Source organism: Myiozetetes cayanensis, unplaced genomic scaffold, assembly GCF_022539395.1.
Source record: "Myiozetetes cayanensis isolate MyiCay16 unplaced genomic scaffold, myiCay2020 scf10, whole genome shotgun sequence".
NCBI classification, from domain to species: Eukaryota; Metazoa; Chordata; class Aves; order Passeriformes; family Tyrannidae; genus Myiozetetes; species Myiozetetes cayanensis.
In genome coordinates, this window is record NW_026086605.1 from 1,968,077 (window position 1) to 1,985,641 (window position 17,565).

General features: G+C 40.0%; 1 protein-coding gene across 3 annotated transcripts in view; it reads left to right on the forward strand.

Moving 5' to 3' along the window:
- Nucleotides 1-11,812, forward strand: part of WDR11 (WD repeat domain 11) — a 37,395-nt gene extending 25,583 nt beyond the window's left edge. For all 3 annotated transcript variants that reach the window (XM_050339285.1, XM_050339295.1, XM_050339302.1), the window contains 11 exons: nt 1,430-1,601; nt 3,066-3,174; nt 3,940-4,002; nt 4,813-4,878; nt 5,584-5,755; nt 5,843-5,938; nt 6,275-6,440; nt 7,241-7,338; nt 8,250-8,395; nt 8,569-8,648; nt 9,679-11,812. In XM_050339285.1, the coding sequence (XP_050195242.1) occupies nt 1,430-1,601; nt 3,066-3,174; nt 3,940-4,002; nt 4,813-4,878; nt 5,584-5,755; nt 5,843-5,938; nt 6,275-6,440; nt 7,241-7,338; nt 8,250-8,395; nt 8,569-8,648; nt 9,679-9,836 (1,326 nt within the window). In that variant the 3' untranslated portion in view covers nt 9,837-11,812. The remainder of the gene's footprint in view (nt 1-1,429; nt 1,602-3,065; nt 3,175-3,939; nt 4,003-4,812; nt 4,879-5,583; nt 5,756-5,842; nt 5,939-6,274; nt 6,441-7,240; nt 7,339-8,249; nt 8,396-8,568; nt 8,649-9,678) is intronic.
- Nucleotides 11,813-17,565: the final 5,753 nt, after the last annotated feature.

Genomic DNA, 17,565 nt, shown 5'->3' on the forward strand with positions numbered 1-17,565 from the left:
TCACCCTCTTGTAATGGGTTTGAGGCAGACCTTGAAAAGTTAATGGGGAGTCCCCAGTTTTAGAATTTATTCTGTGGGCAAGTGGTTCTTTTTCCTACATGTTTCTTAAATTCTATGTGCATAGTCAAGAGTAGATTTAATTTGTTAGGGAATTCCAGAAAACCAGACATTTTGTTCATTAACATTGTCTAGCTTCTCATCTTACTCAGAAATTCTGTAGTTATGTTCACAGATCTTTTGGGGTTTGCTTCCTATGTCTTTCAGGGGATGATTGTACCATGGGGAAGGAGAGAGAATTGTACTGTTTTAACTGAGCCCCCTGGACTAAGTTCAGGAATTTTGGTTTTTTATCTGTGTGCTGTGTGATGAGCGCCAGCTCCAAACCCAGACACTGAATTACTGCAGTGTGAAAATCTGTTGGTGATAAGAATTGGACAGCAGATATGACCAACTGTGAATTACCTAAGCAGAGTAGAATATTATCCCAGGAGTCTCTCCTTGAGTAGTTTTGCTGCCATTTGCCACTCCTCCCTCTTTTTTTCTAGGACAAAGGAGTTTCCTACATGAAAGCATTTAAAATTAAAATCACATTTTCAATGGAAAATCTTTCAGAAATCTGTAGTGATATTTTATGATCTCAGTCCTTTTATAGATGTAATTGTCTGCTTAGCACTTCAACTTCTACCTACAACCAGTCCTAATTCTCTCACTCCTGAACATAATGGTGTCCTAGAGCTGTTGTACCTTATATCTCTCTAACTCCTTGCTTTGCTCTGGAACAAGTGAAAGGAAACAGCAGAATGCTGATTGCAGTGGAATTCTTGCTACTGTTTCCTGACATTAACAATTGTAATGGTCTGTGATGCTACAGAAGGGTTACAAAATGTCCAACTGCTGACCAGTTAAAAGCACAATTCAGAGTGTTTTGTTTCTCTCTCTTTTGTTTGTGGGCAGTGAACCATCCCATTCCCCTAAAGTTATGTTAATACTATGTCTGAATGTATTTCTGGACAGGTTCAGTATTTGCCAAGAAGGTGGTTGTTAATGAAGAGCACGAGTTAATTAATGAGAACCTCACTCTGGCCTCGATGCACATGTGCTGGATCAGGGGACTGGAATTAAAGAGGGGATGTAGATTTCCACCAATTCACCATGGAAACTTTATGTCAGAAAAGATAACCAAAAGGCAGCTGTACTCAAAAGGATCTTTTCTCACCTCTAAATTGGGAAAAGTGTTGTTTCAGGGCAAGCATGTGACCTACTCCAAGGTTTCTAAATTCCCTGCCCTCCAGAAAAGACCGTTATTAAAATGATTTACCACTAACTTCACCTTTTAGTGTGAATTTCGGGCTGTGCCTCATGGGTGTGTGACACAGCCTTACACTGGGTGATGGAGAGCCTACTAAAAATGACAAATAACCTTCCCAAGGTACAAATGGTGAGCAGTTTAAGGAGTGGAAGGAACGTGAATTTCCGGATCCTGGACGTGGACTGGTGCACGTCCGACAAGGTGGTCCTGGCGTCAGATGATGGATGTATTCGAGTCCTGGACCTGTCCATGAAACCCTCCTGTTTCAGGATGGATGAACAGGACCTCATAGGTATGGTGACTTCATTTGGCTGCCAGCTGATGGGTAAAATGCACTTGTATTTTGAAAGGGGATTGTAAAAACGTTCAGCGTTTCTGGTAGAAGAGAGAATTGTCACATGTAGAGATTTGATGCCTCTGTAGTGGTTTTTGAAGATACAGATAAATGTTTTAGGCTTAGGTCATATGGATGTTTTTTTTTAAACAACTTCCACTTTTGAATATCTTAATTAGAATGAAAATGAACAAAAGAAGAGCTTTTTTGTGCAGAAAATCTAGGAAGTTGACTTAAAAAACACTGGTACTTCACTTACATATCAGTGCCTACATCACTGATATTCATGACTTTGAAACATTTGTAATGTGTGAAAATGTCTTTTCTGAAGTTTCAAGCAGCACTCATACTGCTCTTTTTACTGTTTTGCCATATGTTTAAGGAGGGAAATTAAATATTTAACTAGTTAACTAAGCCACATTTTTTATTTTTTATTACTAGTGTTCCAAATAGCTGCTTTTGTTGTCATCTTTTGAGTCAATCTTACCTTTACTCATAGAATTTCCTTAAAACACTGTAGATCCTACCTAACACAGATTTGCAAAGCTGTGATGTGGGGAGCTGTGGTGTGGAATGTCTGAGAGAACATGTCATTTATCACAGCTATTTTTGCTATCAAATGAATGTTCTGTAATACGAAGTTCTGAAGATCAACGTTGTAAAACCAAGCACGCTTCAATTAGGATGTGCCAGCTGTAGGGTTGCCTGTGATTTAGCTGTCCTGCCTCTACACTCTGGTAATCTTTTAATTACAGAATCACATTTGCTGGCTTCCTGCAGCATTCAGTGCATACAAAGTACAGGGAATGTCTGAATGTTTAATAGTTGGTGCTTGTTTTACCCCTCAGTCACCGGTTGCATTTACTACACAGCCACCCAAACCTTGTACTGAACACAGAGTTACCGACTTTTAAATTTGTCTGACAGCCTTTAATCCTATAATTTTCATCTCATTTCTGCTGCTAATACAGACATTTATTAAACTTCCCAACATGCCTTCCAGATGATGGGTGTTAATCTTGTTTTATACTGTGGAAACCACAGGGGCAAAGCAAAACTAACCGTGCATGATGATGCATGTGGGGACAGCTTGCCTTGTTTTCCAACACGCCCTTGTAGTAGCAATAATCCTTGTATACAGCTCTACTTCATGTGTTCCAGGAGCCTGTGGCTAAATTCCAATATGGAATGTCCTGAAATTCTCATTAGAGGATGGTTGATAACCCTGTACCTTCTATGAAATGTTTTTGCCTGAGTGGAGAGATAAGCTTTTATATCTGGGAACCTGGGCTGGCTATGTGAAAAGATTGTTATTTATGATTTTTCTTCTGCTGGCAAACAAGGTGGTACATTTTCTGTTCCCTGAACACAGTGTTATTGCACATGAACCACTCCAAAATGAATCTTTGCCTTTTGTTTCAGAACCTGCCTGGTGTCCCTATCTGCTTGTTCCAAGGGCTTCATTAGCTTTAAAAGCATTCCTGTTGCATCAGCCATGGGATGAGAAATACTCTCTAGATATAATGGATATGTAAGGAGAAATATTCATCTTACTGTTTTTTAAATCCTACATATTTTGTTGGTCTTTCTGTGCAAATAACTGTTAGATATTTAAGTTTTCTCACTCTTCAGGGCAGTCAAAAGATAACAGGTTCAATATTTATTGCTAAAAGTAATAAATAGAAAAGGCTTTAAGGTCAAGTGTCCTATTTCTTTTGGCTTTCAGTAGCACTTGAAATCTGCCTCAGTAGTGTTGAAAACTGCTCTCTGCTTTAAGGTACTGGCAATATTTTTAGGTTATTTACAGGTCATATTAATTTTGAGAACAACTGTGTGTTCTCTTTGTTCTAGAAGTTACTGCAGTGGTCAGAGTTGGTTCCTGAAGTGCCACTGAAAGTGATGCTCTGGTAATTTGATAGACCTGTCTGTACCTGTTCACAGGAGCACATTTTACATCCTGTGTTGTGTCTGGGGACTGCTTGTGGGCACAGAATGATGCTCCAGGCGTTGGCATTTTCATTAATTTTAAGGTTAATGAATAGAAGAAAAATGGGAAAAGAATGAATTGGCACTGGCTCTGAGGTTGAGAGAAAGCAAAACCAAATCTTGCATTCCTGTTTTGGAACTAGTAACCAAAGAATCTTTTGTGAGTGGCTTACCATAAAAATGGGAAAGATTGTTTCCAAATATGTTCTTGTGTTTTTCTGCTACTGCCATTTCAGGTAATTCTGTCATTTTGGTAATATAAGAAACCTTTTTCTTTTTTTTTCTTGTTTTTTCTTTTTTTTTAATCCAGAGATTATCCAGAGAATGAAAATATTAAAAACCTTCTTCAAGAGCAGTTGAATTCGTTGTCCAAGTAAGAATTTTCCTATTATTACTTGAGTAATAATGTACAGAATTCTGAGAAGGCAAAAAACCTGAAGTTTGTGGCAATTCACAGCTTTAAGGAGAAAGAATTCTTTTTGCCTCTCTAAAGATAAACTTGAGTAATGACAGCTTTTATTTTAAACAAAGTAAATTTTTATGTAACTCTTAAAATTGGCACTGATCAGTGAGCATTTGGAATTTTTTAAGCAGTTCTTCCCAGGGATCTGTGGTTCTTTGATGTTGGTCCAGACACTGCTACTTAAATACTTCAGAGTTTGTTAGGATATTTAATTCTTCTCTGAGGAAGAAAAGACAAAATTCTAAAAATCCTTTATTGAAGACACAATTTCAGAATAACGTTCATGCACATTGCTCTGCTGGCACAGCAAACAGGTTTTGACATTCCATTTAAACCATGAAAATTGTGGTTAAAGCTTCTTTTAGTAGGACAGAAAAGGTAACAGCCTATTTCTACCCAGTCTGAAACATGCATGTGTATCCTTCATGAATTATCAGCAATTGAATTAATACTGGAATTAGTAGAATTACTGCAGACTAATTTATACTTTTGTATATATATAATTTATAACTTCTTCATGGGCTCACTGGACTTTGCTCCTTGACATCAGTTATATCTCAAATTATATATAACTGTTTTCATAGATTTGAATTCAGGAAGGAAATTGAGGTTTGATTTTTTTCACTTTGTATGTGATATGACCTGCTAGTGTTGGAAACCAACCAACCAAAAAAACTTGCATGGCATTTTACTGATTATTTGTGGCCTTCTCTTTTGCAGTGACATCAAGAAACTTCTGCTTGATCCAGATTTCACTCTCCTGCAAAGATGTCTCCTGGTTGCCAGGTAGTAGAGATGCAGATAATTTTACCAAATATTTCTTGGTAAACTCTTGATGCTCTTAATGCATATGAATGAGCTGAAGTTTAGCTACTCAGCCAATTCTTTTCAACTCCTAAACTGCTTTTTCACCCATGTATTAGAGAACTTTGAGGACCAAGAATGGAGATTTTACCTTACTGAAACACAGTTTTATTTCCTTATTGGTTTCAGAGAACCACCCTGAGTCTTGGTGGTACTTGAGAAATGCAGTTCTGCCAACTGTGATACCTTTAGTTATACAAGGCCCAAAAATGGGAATCAGAACTTTCACAATAGATTATATGCAATCAGGGGAAGGCTTGGTTTTTATTTCAAATGTATTTGTTCCCTGTGGTTCTCCTGCCTAAACTGAATTAATTTTAGTCTGTCTGTATTCAAAGATGTTTTTCAAAGTTAGTAACCTGTGGTTGAAAGAGGATATTAGGGATTAAGTATAAAATAATAATAGATATCAATTTCCACAAATTTCTGTGCTGAACATTCCCTGAATTTGGTTGCTCTTATAACTTTCCTTATTCTTCTCTTGTAGTTTGTCCCATTAATGCAAAGTACTTGTGGCCTCCACAGGAATGCATCGTTTGTTCTCGTAAAAAATTAAATGTGTCTTATTTTTATGTGACATATGAAAAAATACAAACCTGCTTGACAGCCTGATTTGTGTCTTCTCAGGCTGTATGGGGATGAATCTGAACTGCATTTCTGGACTCTTGCTGCCCACTATTTGCACAGCCTGTGCCAGGAAAAGCCTGAGAAACCAGCAGGCACAACAATCCCTCAGGAACAGCTGGTTAATCCTTTGGATATCTGCTACGACATACTGTGTGAAAATTCCTACTTCCAGGTATTTCAGAGGGTTCAAAACCAAACTGAAGAAGAATGCCATCAGCACAATAAACTAACATTTAAAATATTTTCCTTCTTCATCCAGAAATTCCAGCTTGAAAGAGTAAATCTCCAGGAAGTGAAGAGATCAACGTATGATCACACCAGGAAATGTGCTGATCAACTCCTCCTCTTGGGCCAGGTTTGTGGGTAATATTTGAATTTTTTGTTCTTCTTTCCCCAGTCTGTTTTATGTACTTAACCTATTGTTTATGTAAACAAGGAAATAAATAACTATAAATAAAAATTAATTCCAAATATTAATTTACATTATATTCATGATGGGGTTTAAATGCTATGCTTATTATGGATGCTTTATTGAAATAGAATGTTAATTCTTGCTATACCAGTAGATGTTTTTATAGCCTGTTTTAGAATAACTTTCATTTGCTCCATGTCTTAAAAAGGGTAAAAATAGAAAGACTTTTAAACAAAAGTCAATATGTTGTGTTCAAAGTTGTATTTTTTCTCTTGCCAGACCGACAGAGCAGTGCAACTGTTGTTAGAAACCAGTTCAGAGAATGCACATTATTACTGTGATTCACTCAAAGCTTGTTTGGTCACAACTGTCACCTCATCAGGCCCATCTCAAAGCACCATTAAACTGGTAGCAACCAACATGATAGCCAATGGAAAGCTTGCAGGTAAAGTATCACTTTCTGCTTGCCTATAAACTAGTAATTCTGATCATTATTAGATTTATCTGTTACAACGTGCACTGCCTCTTTAACACAAGTTAACTCAAAAATAATCAGTAACTCACTTCTAAAGTTCAACTAGTTTTGATTCATTTTCATTGGAAAAGTTACTTCTGGAGTAAGCCTTGTGGCAGTTGTTTGCAGAAAAGAGGCTGAGCACATAAAGGTATGTATTTTCCACTTTTCCACTTAAAGAATTGATTAAAATTCAGTGTCCTGTGACAAAGATGGAATATGGACTTGGTTTCCTTTTTAGTTGAGGTCTTGTTTCAAACCATGTGTTTTCTTACAAGTAGAGGTTAATTTTGCTTAATGCAAGAGCTGTCCACCATATAACAGTTGACTGAAACACTCAAAGACATGCAAAGAAAGGACAAATGTCTGTATTTTCCTGGAAAAATACTTTCCACTCGGTAGACAAGTAACACTTCACTGTCAATACCTTATGGACAGGATTGTAAATTAAATAAATAGATTTTGTGGCTTATCCTTTATTTTCATTTAAAGACTATTGTCTCTTTATGATGAGAAATCCTGTGAACCCCCTGTCATTTTTATTTAGAGCAAATACAAATGAGAGCTTTGTGTGGGAAAAGATCCCATAGCTGACACCTGGAAATCAGGAGTTCTCCACATCTCTGTGTGCTCAGAAGGAAACAGAGATGCTTTCTTGGGGGGGGTGTGAATGACCTGGTGACACTTTTCCTCCCCCTGACTTACCCTGAGGAGTGGTTTTTGTTCCCCAGAGGGTGTGCAGCTGCTGTGTCTGATCGACAAGGCTGCTGACGCCTGTCGCTACCTGCAGACCTACGGCGAGTGGAATCGTGCAGCGTGGCTGGCCAAGGTGTGTCACCCCCCAGCTTCCAGTTTGCCAGCATGAACTCCCTACTCAGCATATGTTTGAAGGCTGATGAGGGTGCTGAAGTGCTCCAGAGTTAAAGAACTGAAGCATCAGTTCGAGATACCTTCATCAGTTCTTCCTGTCTTAACCTCCTACAAGCCAGTTCCTTCAATGGATTGTTACAGGTTTGGGATTGGGACCTAAAAAGGGTTGGAATACTCGATTTTCTGATTTTTGAGCAGTGGTTTGTGAGGTTGCATCACAACCTCACAACCTCACAAAGGTTTGTGGTGAACTACAGATCCACTCCTGGAAATCAGTAAGTAACTAGGAGGTGGATTTGTGTTGAGCTGGATGAGATGTGTGCTGATTTCAAACTTAGCACCACTCATCAGTTTGCATCACCACCAGCAGGTGGTTTTGCAGACATAATTACAGCAGGACTATCTAGACACAGCATTACTTCCCCATATGTTATAATGGGCAGGAGTCAGTGAGGATTTTTCATTGTCTCTGATTAAGTTTCTGTTATGTTTCCTGAAGAAAGTGTGGCAAATTTGTACTCAGATTTTCTAAATGAGTGAATCCTGCCTTTAAGAAAAATAAGTCTTCAGTAAGGGGTGAAGATTTCTAACTTCTTCATACCTGTGACTTAAAAACCCTTGAGGTAAAAATAATGTTAATCACGTGTAAAAATGGAGTGACCCGAGGGGATTTCTTTTATACTTAGATATTTCTCCACTTCCTTTATGTTGTATTAAATCAAGGGATAGGTGCACTTTTTATTAATAACTGATAGTTTCAGAAGCTTTTGCTTCTGCCCAAAGTGTTGCACTGAAAAGAATGAAACAGCAGCAGGATTGTCTCCCTGGCAGCAGCTGAGCATTGACACCTGGCGTTCCCATCTCCCAAAGGTCCGTCTGAACTCGGAGGAATGTGCTGACGTGCTCAAGCGGTGGGTGGATCACCTTTGCTCCCCACAAGTCAACCAGAAGTCCAAGGCCATTCTTGTCCTCCTGTCACTTGGATGCTTTACAAGAGTTGCAGAGATGTTGCACAGGTAAAGATGAAACAGCACAGTCTTCTCTCTCGTCCAAAATTGGACAAGATGTAAGAAAGTCTTAGGAAACCTCTGTGCAAGTGTTTTGGTGCAGTGTCCTGGAATACTTTCCTGCTTTGTATCCTAACAAATGATTCTCTCTTTTTTTTTTTTATTTTTTCCCCATTTATCAGCATGAGGTACTTTGATAGAGCAGCTTTATTTGTAGAAGCTTGTCTGAAGTACGGGGCATTTGAAGTCAATGATGACACAAATATCCTTTTCTTGAAATCCTGTCTGCATCTGTGTGTTCATGCACAGTGAGTGTGTGTGAGCCAATGTCAGATGAAGTAGCCTGCACAGAAAGAGGAGCTTTCATTTTCCAGCTTGTGTAGCTTGAGGAAAGTATAAGGAAACAAGTAAAAAGGTGTCATTTCCATTATTACCTCAACCCGATGCTCTGAGAGGTCTGAGGTCTGGAACACAGAATAAAACTTAAAAAAATACCGTGACAGGAGAGAAAAGGGGGATGATAAAATGTTCTTGGAAATAATTGCTGCTGCCTGTACAGTGAAATCAGTGGTTCAGTTACCTTTTAAACATTTTATGTCAGGAAAAAAAAGTCCCTTTATTGAACCCCTTTGTACACTATCACATTGTTTCAGTGATTGATGTCCTTTATGAAGGAGTCAGTTCTGAGGCAGTGCAAGCAAAGAAATTAAAGGTCACTATCAAGGAGCTGAAAATGCAATAAGTATCTTAAAAGGTGTGTAAAGGATTGCTCACTAAAATCTGCACATCTGACCTGGTGTTCTAGAAACACTGAGCAGCATCTGAAATTTTTTATTATGTGCAATAATAATAATGATGCATATATAAGTGATACCTGACTCTGTTTTGTGGGGTCATTACTGATGCCAAGTTGTAAATAAAAAAAGCCACTAATAAGTCATGTAGATAACTTTGTTAATTAGACCTAATTAACAAACAAATCCTATAATGTGACCTTAATTTCTTTTTTTTTTAAATTTCTATTCCAAGTTAGGCCATTGTGTCGTGGTAGGTATTTGTGCATATCTAAAATGTATCTGTTGTAGTTTATATCACTCTAAAGATTGCTTGACATTCATTCAACAGTGGGATTTAAAGCAACTTTGTTCTCTTTATCTGTGCTGAAAAATACTGGACTATCACAACTGACAGCAATTTCACACTGGGAGAGCTAAGGAGTAAGAATTAAAAAAAAGGATTCTGAGTTTTTTCATTTTGCTGTTCATTTGTGTTTTCCTTAACGCTTCATTTACATAAACTGATCCATGCTGTGTATGCAGATTATGCCAGGAGTTTGAAGCTCCTGGGCTTTAAGCAGGGAGCTGTTCTCTTTGCCTCCAAAGCAGGAGAAGCTGGTAAAGAGCTGCTGGCTGAACTCAAACAGCCCAAGGAAGAAGTGACACAGGAGTAAGAACTTCGTGGGTTGTCAGACTGAGATTCCACTGTGTGAAAATACATCCTTCTCTTGGATCACTGTAGTAGCTGATTTGTGTGATTTGAGCAAATGCTGTTAAATGTGTTTGAAGTCAGAATTAAGAACTGTGGTATTGTTTCTTTTTGTTAAAATTGTCTTCACTTTCACAGGAGGGGAAGGAAGCCTGGGCTAAAATTATACAAGAATATCTCAACTTTTTCAACTGTAGCAGGAATCAGATTTTTAAAGTGTGCTGAAAGAGTTTCATACCTGTGTAAAAGTCTAGTCCATTTACTTCTAAAAATCAAACCTTTATGGTACTTCAGTACTGTTGTATTTATATGTATAAATGATTGAGTCTGTACTATAAAATTATAAATATATTTTAAAATAAATACAGATGGCAGAGCACACGATTCTTCCCTGGAACATTGTGTTTTCTCAGTCCAGTTTTTCAGTTTAAGAATTCCTGTTATTTTAGATCAGTTTGCTGTAATGTCATTTCGTAACTGTCTGGAATGGAATCTGTAACAGGTTTTACATTTACAAATATTACTCTCCTGACATTCCAAAAATCCATGAAATGGATTAGGATGTTGTTCTATCCCATATTATTTTTAAGTGTGCACTCCCTGCACAGATGGGGACTAAATTCTGCCTTTTGTTGCCTGGGTCATGGGATGGAAGGATGGGAGAAGAACCCCAGGAGCAGCAGGGTGTGCTCCTGCAGACCAGGCAGGGCACTGCTGGTGCTGTACCAGCCACTGTTATGTTTGTTATTTGAACATGTGATTAACGATATGTTAAAAAAACCCAAAATTCTGGCTTTCTCATTACCCTAACACATCTCCAGGTACTCCAGGATGCCACCAAAATCCTGTTCTCCCATTTGTGTGCCAGTATTTCAGTATTTAATGCATTATTGTTTCTTATGCCAGATGTGTCTTTTCCGTGTATTTACTGATGAGAAATTTTTCCAGCTGGGGAGTGGATGCTGATCTGACACTGCCCTTGCAAATCAGAGACTGGGGCATGGGAAAAATTAGTCCTGGCTCAAAAATTAAGTTCTTCTTTTTCCCAGCTTGTTGGAGCTGCTGGAGTTTAATGTGTTGTAGTGAGAAGAATTCTATAAAGTGTCTCTCGTTTGAATGTAATTGGTGATTTGTCTACTTACAGTGCACTGGATTCTGTTTGTGTTTGAGTATTTGTGGATATGTGTTCTACACTCCTTCCTGGGGGAACATCAGCTCTGGGGCATCTCCAGCTGCAGAAACTTTTTGGTTCAAATCTAAAATAACATTTCCAATGAAATTGGAAAGGTTAGACCTGCCAATAATCTTGTGGGACATAAATTGAAAACGTGAGTTTCATCCTTCTGAGTAGAAAAGTGAGAGTTACAATTGCAGTGTATCTTCTTTCTTCCTGCCACATCTTACCTAGATCATAAAATACTTTGTTCAGTGTATGGTGAACTGTGTTATGTAGTTAATTTAGCTTGGGAAAATAAGGGAATTGGGAAAATTTGCCTTAAGTATTAACTGGTGAGAAACAGAATTAAGTGAAATTTGACTGTCATTACCAGTGGCCTAAATTCTGTCTCATGTTGACTTCTCCAACCCTCCTCAGTCCCTGCTCTTGTTTTTCCTCGCAGTGCTCGTGGACAGGGTGACTCCAGAGTTCATGTGAGCACACACAGGCTTGTTCTGTGACAGGTCACGCTCAGTTGTTTGTCAGTGAGTCTCTGGAATAAATCTGCTTTAATATACACTTGGATTTGTAACTAATGTTTTTAAGGAAACACATTTCAAAGGCCTTTTAATACTGAATGTTTCTATAAAGTGTGCAGGCTGCAGGATACCGTGTGGCATTCCCAACTGAAACCTTTATGATGAAAATGGAGTGTAAAAGTGATTGGAAAGTTTATTTAGATAATGTTGCAGTCTCGCTACAATAATAAAAAGATTTTTAAAATCTCTTGTGTGTCTTGATTTAATGCAAGACCATCATCTGCTGCCCTGGGATTGAATGTTGATTGTGTAACCATTGTCATTGTGCCTTCTGGACAGGAACAATGCTCAGGGCTGGGTTTAATAGAGGAAGTGATTATCCTTTGTACAGCTGAGTCACATTTTCCATATTAGTGCTAATGAAACATTGTGTTTGAGCAGTATTAATTCCCAGGCTTTACCAGCAAATGTAAAATGTGTGTGGGTTCAGTTGGAGCAGGACATGGGCTGCACATCCTGATTTTGGAAAAGCACAGGAATAAGTGATGAAAGAGAGCCCCTCCCTCTCTGCTTTTATTCTACCCCATAAGCAGCCATCAGAGAATCAGGGAATGGTTTGGGCTGGAAGGGATCATCCCATCCCACCCCCTGCCATGGGCAGGGACACCTTCCACCAGCCCAGGGTGCTCCAAGCCCCGTCCAGCCTGGCCTTGGACACTTCCAGGGATCCAGGAACAGCCACAGCTTCTCTGGGCAACCTGTGCCAGGGCCTGCCCACCCTCCCAGGGAGGAATTCCTTCCCAATATCCCACCTAACCCTGCCCTCTGCCAGTTTAGTTTGGTGGTTTCCTCTGGACTTACCCCAACAGGTCCACACAAGGCTTTCCTTGCTCCTTCCACCTTCACGTGGCTCTCCTCTCGGCTCTCAGGATGCTCTTGTCGCTGTTGGCTTGGAAATTGTTTTAAGTAATACAGGTAAATATAATGTAAAGTTGGTTTTTACAGAATCAAATATAGGAAGCTTCTCACTTGTGTGTTGGAAGGACAAGCCTGAGAGTCTGGAACTTAGGAAGGAAGGTAAGTTGAAGTTTTGTTTCAGTTGTGAAAATCTCAGGTAAGCGATTGATTATGTGACATTAGGTTTATTTCCGGGCTATTCATTGAAATTGTTTGTTAAAATTCCCCTTCCACCTTTCTGTTTTCTCCTCCTTCCCTGTAAATGCCCCAGCAGAATGTGGGATCCAGGATGATGGCAGAGGAGCTGCTCCTGAGCAGGGCTGCAGATGCTGCAGGGAAAACCAGGGTCGTCTGTCAGACAAACTCAGCAGGTGGTAAAGGCAAGGCTGTCAGATACTTCTTTATTGGCCCAACTTGATGGTTTTCTCTTTGAGAATCACATCCCCACGTTGAAAATACCTTTTCTTCCATGTCATTGTCACCAGCTACTTCATTTAGCAAATGCTGCTGCAGGTCAGTGCAGTTCCCACTGACAAACACCGTTTCAGTGGCTGCTTTCCAGAGGGTTATGGAGTGATAATAATCCACATTGTTCAAACCAGATGCCAACAGGTGTTCTTTAAAAAAAAAGGCAGTGTTGTTATTACTTTTCACCCCCATGTAGCAGGAGATTAATAGAGTTATATTGCACTTGCTGTAACTAATAAAAAGCTATAGGCAACAAATCTCAGCTGCCAGAAGAAGGTCATCTTTGTGCTTTTTTTGGTGAGTGGTCACTTTTTTCAAGCACTGTTATGGCCCTCGTGGGTTGGTCCTTCTTTACTCTCTGCCTGCTTTTTGAATCCAACCACAGGTTCACAAATAACAGTGTATTTAGGTGAGCCTTGGAAAATGTCACAGCTCCTGCCCCTGGTTTGGGTGATTCTCTTGGACACAGGGTGTGATTGTTGGGGATGGTGGCTGTGCAGGGACAGGAGTTGGACTCGATGATCCTCGTGGGTCCCTTCCAACTTGGCAGATTCTGTGATGTTTTTTCCAGCATTGTTTGTGAATTAATTTTTTTTACAGTAGCTCGTGGGAGTCAGAGATTGTTACTCAGAAAAACCCCCATGCCCAGTGCCTGTGTTCACAGGTCAGAGTTCCTTGGTGGTGTAACATGGAATATTCAGAATTCCCTCTTGGTGGGTCAGAGCATTGTTTGGGTTGGGAAAGGGCTCTAAGGCCATCGAGTCCAACTATTTCTGTCTCTGGTAATGCTTTCTATCAGCAGCAAACTCACCTGGTGTTTTATGTAACTTGCAGAGCTGGCGTGTGGTCTTTACATCCAAGCTATGTCAGAAAGTTTTGGTGATAATTCCCACAGAATGCACCTTCTCCAGGCTCTGCATCTCATCTGGATTTACTATGTAATTCTTTCCTACTGCTTCAGCTCTAGCATTTTCTTGTGTTAGGGAAAAACCAGCAAGATATCTGCTGCAGGTGTCGTTTTCCAAGGCCAGATTTTGATTTTCTTGTCTCCAAAATGAACTTTTGCCTGGTGTTTGGTAACCAACTCCTTTTCTTTTGCAGAATAAAATTGCCTTGGGAGCAAGAGAACATGTATTGTGGCTGGGTCTAATGTTTGGAGAACAACTGGGGATCCTTGGGGGTGGAAAATATGGTAATAATAACAATAATAATTGTCCTCTTTAACAGGATTTCATTTGCCTAAGAAAATCCTTGCCAAGTAACTATTCCAAAAGAATTTCTGGGGGATAAGGGCATCCTGGGCACTGGTCTACAGCCATTAATACAGCAGTTGAGATACTCCTTGTTGCACAAGAATTCCACTTCTTCTCCTGCCAGATAAAGCATCTTTGTAACCAGAGAATTAGGAGTGTTGAAAGTCATATGAACATAAGCTCGTATTTTAAGAAGAATTTGATCTTTCCTCATAATCAGAAGGACTCCTGAATTGGTTTTGGCCTTTGTTGACTGAGAAGAAAATCAGAAAGCCTTTTCTTGGCCTCTCAGGAGGGCCAGGCAGGGATTTCCTAATTAAAGAGGTCATGGCTTTTGATGCTTCTGTTGCTGTGTTTCTGCTCCTGTATCCTGATATCTCCTTACAATCCTTCCCTGCACAACTGATTGGCTTGGAGTACTTGTTTGCTTGTTTCTCAGCTCCTGACAGACCAGAAATTCACTTTCCACAATCTGAGAGGATTGATTTGCAAATTATCAGCATTAGTTTTTTTGTTTTCTCTCTGTTGCACAGCTAAATAGGAGCTGCTGCCTGCAAAATGCTAAACAAACCAGCTGCATTTGGGAAGAGAAGGCAGGCACGGCCATTTATCCAAACTGGAACAAAGTGGAGTATTTTCTTTCTCCCTTCCCTCTAGAAAAATAGTTCTTAAATACTTATCAAGCCAAGGAGACTTTTCTTTCTGACTGTTTCTTCCAGTTCCTCTACTCTGTGGTTTACCTCAGCATCTGCTTTCTTTTTCCACTGCAAAGTTGAGCCTGGCTTGGATTAAAAACCAGCTGAAAGGCAGATTAATGCATTGCAAGGAAAAGCAGCCTTGCTAATAGGAAAGGAGAGCAGGAAGGTAATTTGGCAGAGATCACCTGGTCCTGGATGTGATGTTTTCTGGTAGCAGCTTTTTCTCCCTGCAGGACTGAGCCAGTGTGTGGGGAGCTCGTTAATATTCTCTGCCACAGCCATCTCATCAAAAAGCCAAGACACATCCTTTGAACTGAACTGAAATCATCTGTTTATCCTTTCTGACTGCTTGGCAGGCAAATTCCTCAGCCACAAGGATTATTTGCAAAGCATGTTTTTCTCTTCCCCAATTCCACTACGTTTTCATGTCTGATGAACTTCTGAAGTGTTTGTGTTTCTGTGGAATTCCAGGGCTTTGTGGTAACACCTCCTGGGACTTCAGGAACACAAGTCCCATGAGGAGCCAGCTGAGGGAGCTGGGGATGTTCTACCTGGAGAAAAGGAGGCTCGGGGCAGACCCTGTGACCATCTACACCTCCCTGACAGGTGGGGTTTGGGCTCTTCTCCCAGGTAACAAGTGATAGGACAAGGGGAAACAGCCTCAAGCTGCACCAGGGAAGGTTCAGGTTGGATAGCAGGAAAATTTTCTTCACTGGAGGAATGGCTGAACACTGAAACAACCTCCTCAGTGGAGTCCCCATGCCTGGAAGGGTTCAAAAAACAACTGGATGTGGCACTTCACAATGTGGTTTAGTGGGCATGGTGGTATCAGGTCAAAGGGTGGACTTGATCTTGGAGGTTTTTCTCAACCTTAATGATTCTATGATTATTTAATTTACTACCATTATTATTGTTGTTGTTTTTGTTATTAACAATATTGGTTTTATCATTATTTCCCCCTTACTGCATTCAGTGAGCTGTCAGGAGCAGCTTCCCTCTTCAGCTTCAGTTTTCCCTTATCCTAAAATTCCTGCCCCATCCCCTCGGGGTTTAAACTCACCACTTAACAGCCCTAATAATGTATCATTCCATGAAAATCCTGGGAGGAGAGTTTGCAGCTCCTGCAGGAGAGGGCAGCAGAGATCAGCAAATGGAGAGCTTTGGGGAAATAAATTGAACTTGCTCAGGGAAATAAACTGAATGAAGGGCTCGAGTTTTTATTTTTGCTTCCATTCAGTCCTTAAGGAGTGGAAGTTTCCAGGCCCCAGCCAAGCAGAAGCAGCAGATCTAGATTTTAGTGTCAGCTGTAAATAGCTGCAGACTGTTGGGAAAGGGAAGAAGGGCATTGGGGTTGTCCCAGTTTTCTTGTAAGTAGGAGTTCAGGTCATTCTTAAACACAATCACTTGAATTCTGTTCTGATTTAAAAAGTAAGAAATACTTGAAAATGCATTAATAAGTGTGATTTAAACCATTATTTTGGATCTAATGCCTGAAGGGCAGGGTTTAGAAGCATTTTTTTGCTTGGTGGCTTGTTGTGGTCAAGTCTAGTTCAGTTTATTTTTATGCTGAAGGATTTCCTCTTAATTGTCTACAGTAAAGGGGAGATTTTTCTTCCTAGAAAGTACTGAGAGGAGGTTTAATGCACACACAGAGAGATTTCAAAGTGTGTCCTGTGTTCAAGCAGCACAAGTGAACTGTTCCTGCATTTACTTGGAGGGTCAGGGGATGGTTGTGCCAGTAATCCCCAGTAACTTGCTGGCAGCTTTCCAGTGCACCAGCAGAGATCACAGGACCCTGTTCTTTGTGTTTATGTGTAGGAAGAAGAAAATCAGCAGAGGAAATCTATGGCAGGAAAAGTTCCCTCTGACGGTTTTCGAAGATGCATCCCTCAGCACTTGCTCTCATGGGTGTTTCTGGTGAGCAGCAAATTGTTTGTGAATTTGAGTATGATTTTAGCATATTTAAGTAAACTGAAAAGCACTGGGAGCACAACTGGCCAGAGGCACCGGTGTTTGGACAACAGATATGCTGGAATAATCTTTTATTATTGTTATTAAAGCTTGTAACTCTTGACTGACACACTAAACTCTGCCATCAGCTTCACAGCATGCCCTCTGAGGGGATACCAAACTGAATAATTTCTCTTTCAACGTGTATTTGTCACGGTGCTTAAAGCCCTACTTGAGATATTTCTGAGCCCAGAGCAGTTTCAGTTTAGCAGGAAGCAATCTCTGCATTTTCAGCTGGAAAACAAACACAGAAAAAGGTTGTTTGGTGTTTAAGGTCCCTTCCAACCCAAACCGTTCTATGATTCTATGATCCTCCCACTTCTCCAGAACATCCTCATTTCCTTACCCTTTTTGCATTGCAGGCTCATGAATTACGTGGCTTTGTGGACCAGGAAGGTGCATTTGTACCTCGAACACCACTGACATCATTTCTCAAAAGAAGAGCACAGCTTGTCAGGAAGAAATTGCACCAAAAGCCCTGGGGACACACATTGTGCAGTCATTTACAGGAGAAGGGTGTGTGGCAAACAGGGAGGTGAGTACTGACTGATGCTTTCTTCAAACACAGATGATGTATTTTATGAAGCAAATAATTTTGTTTTAAAGCACAGAC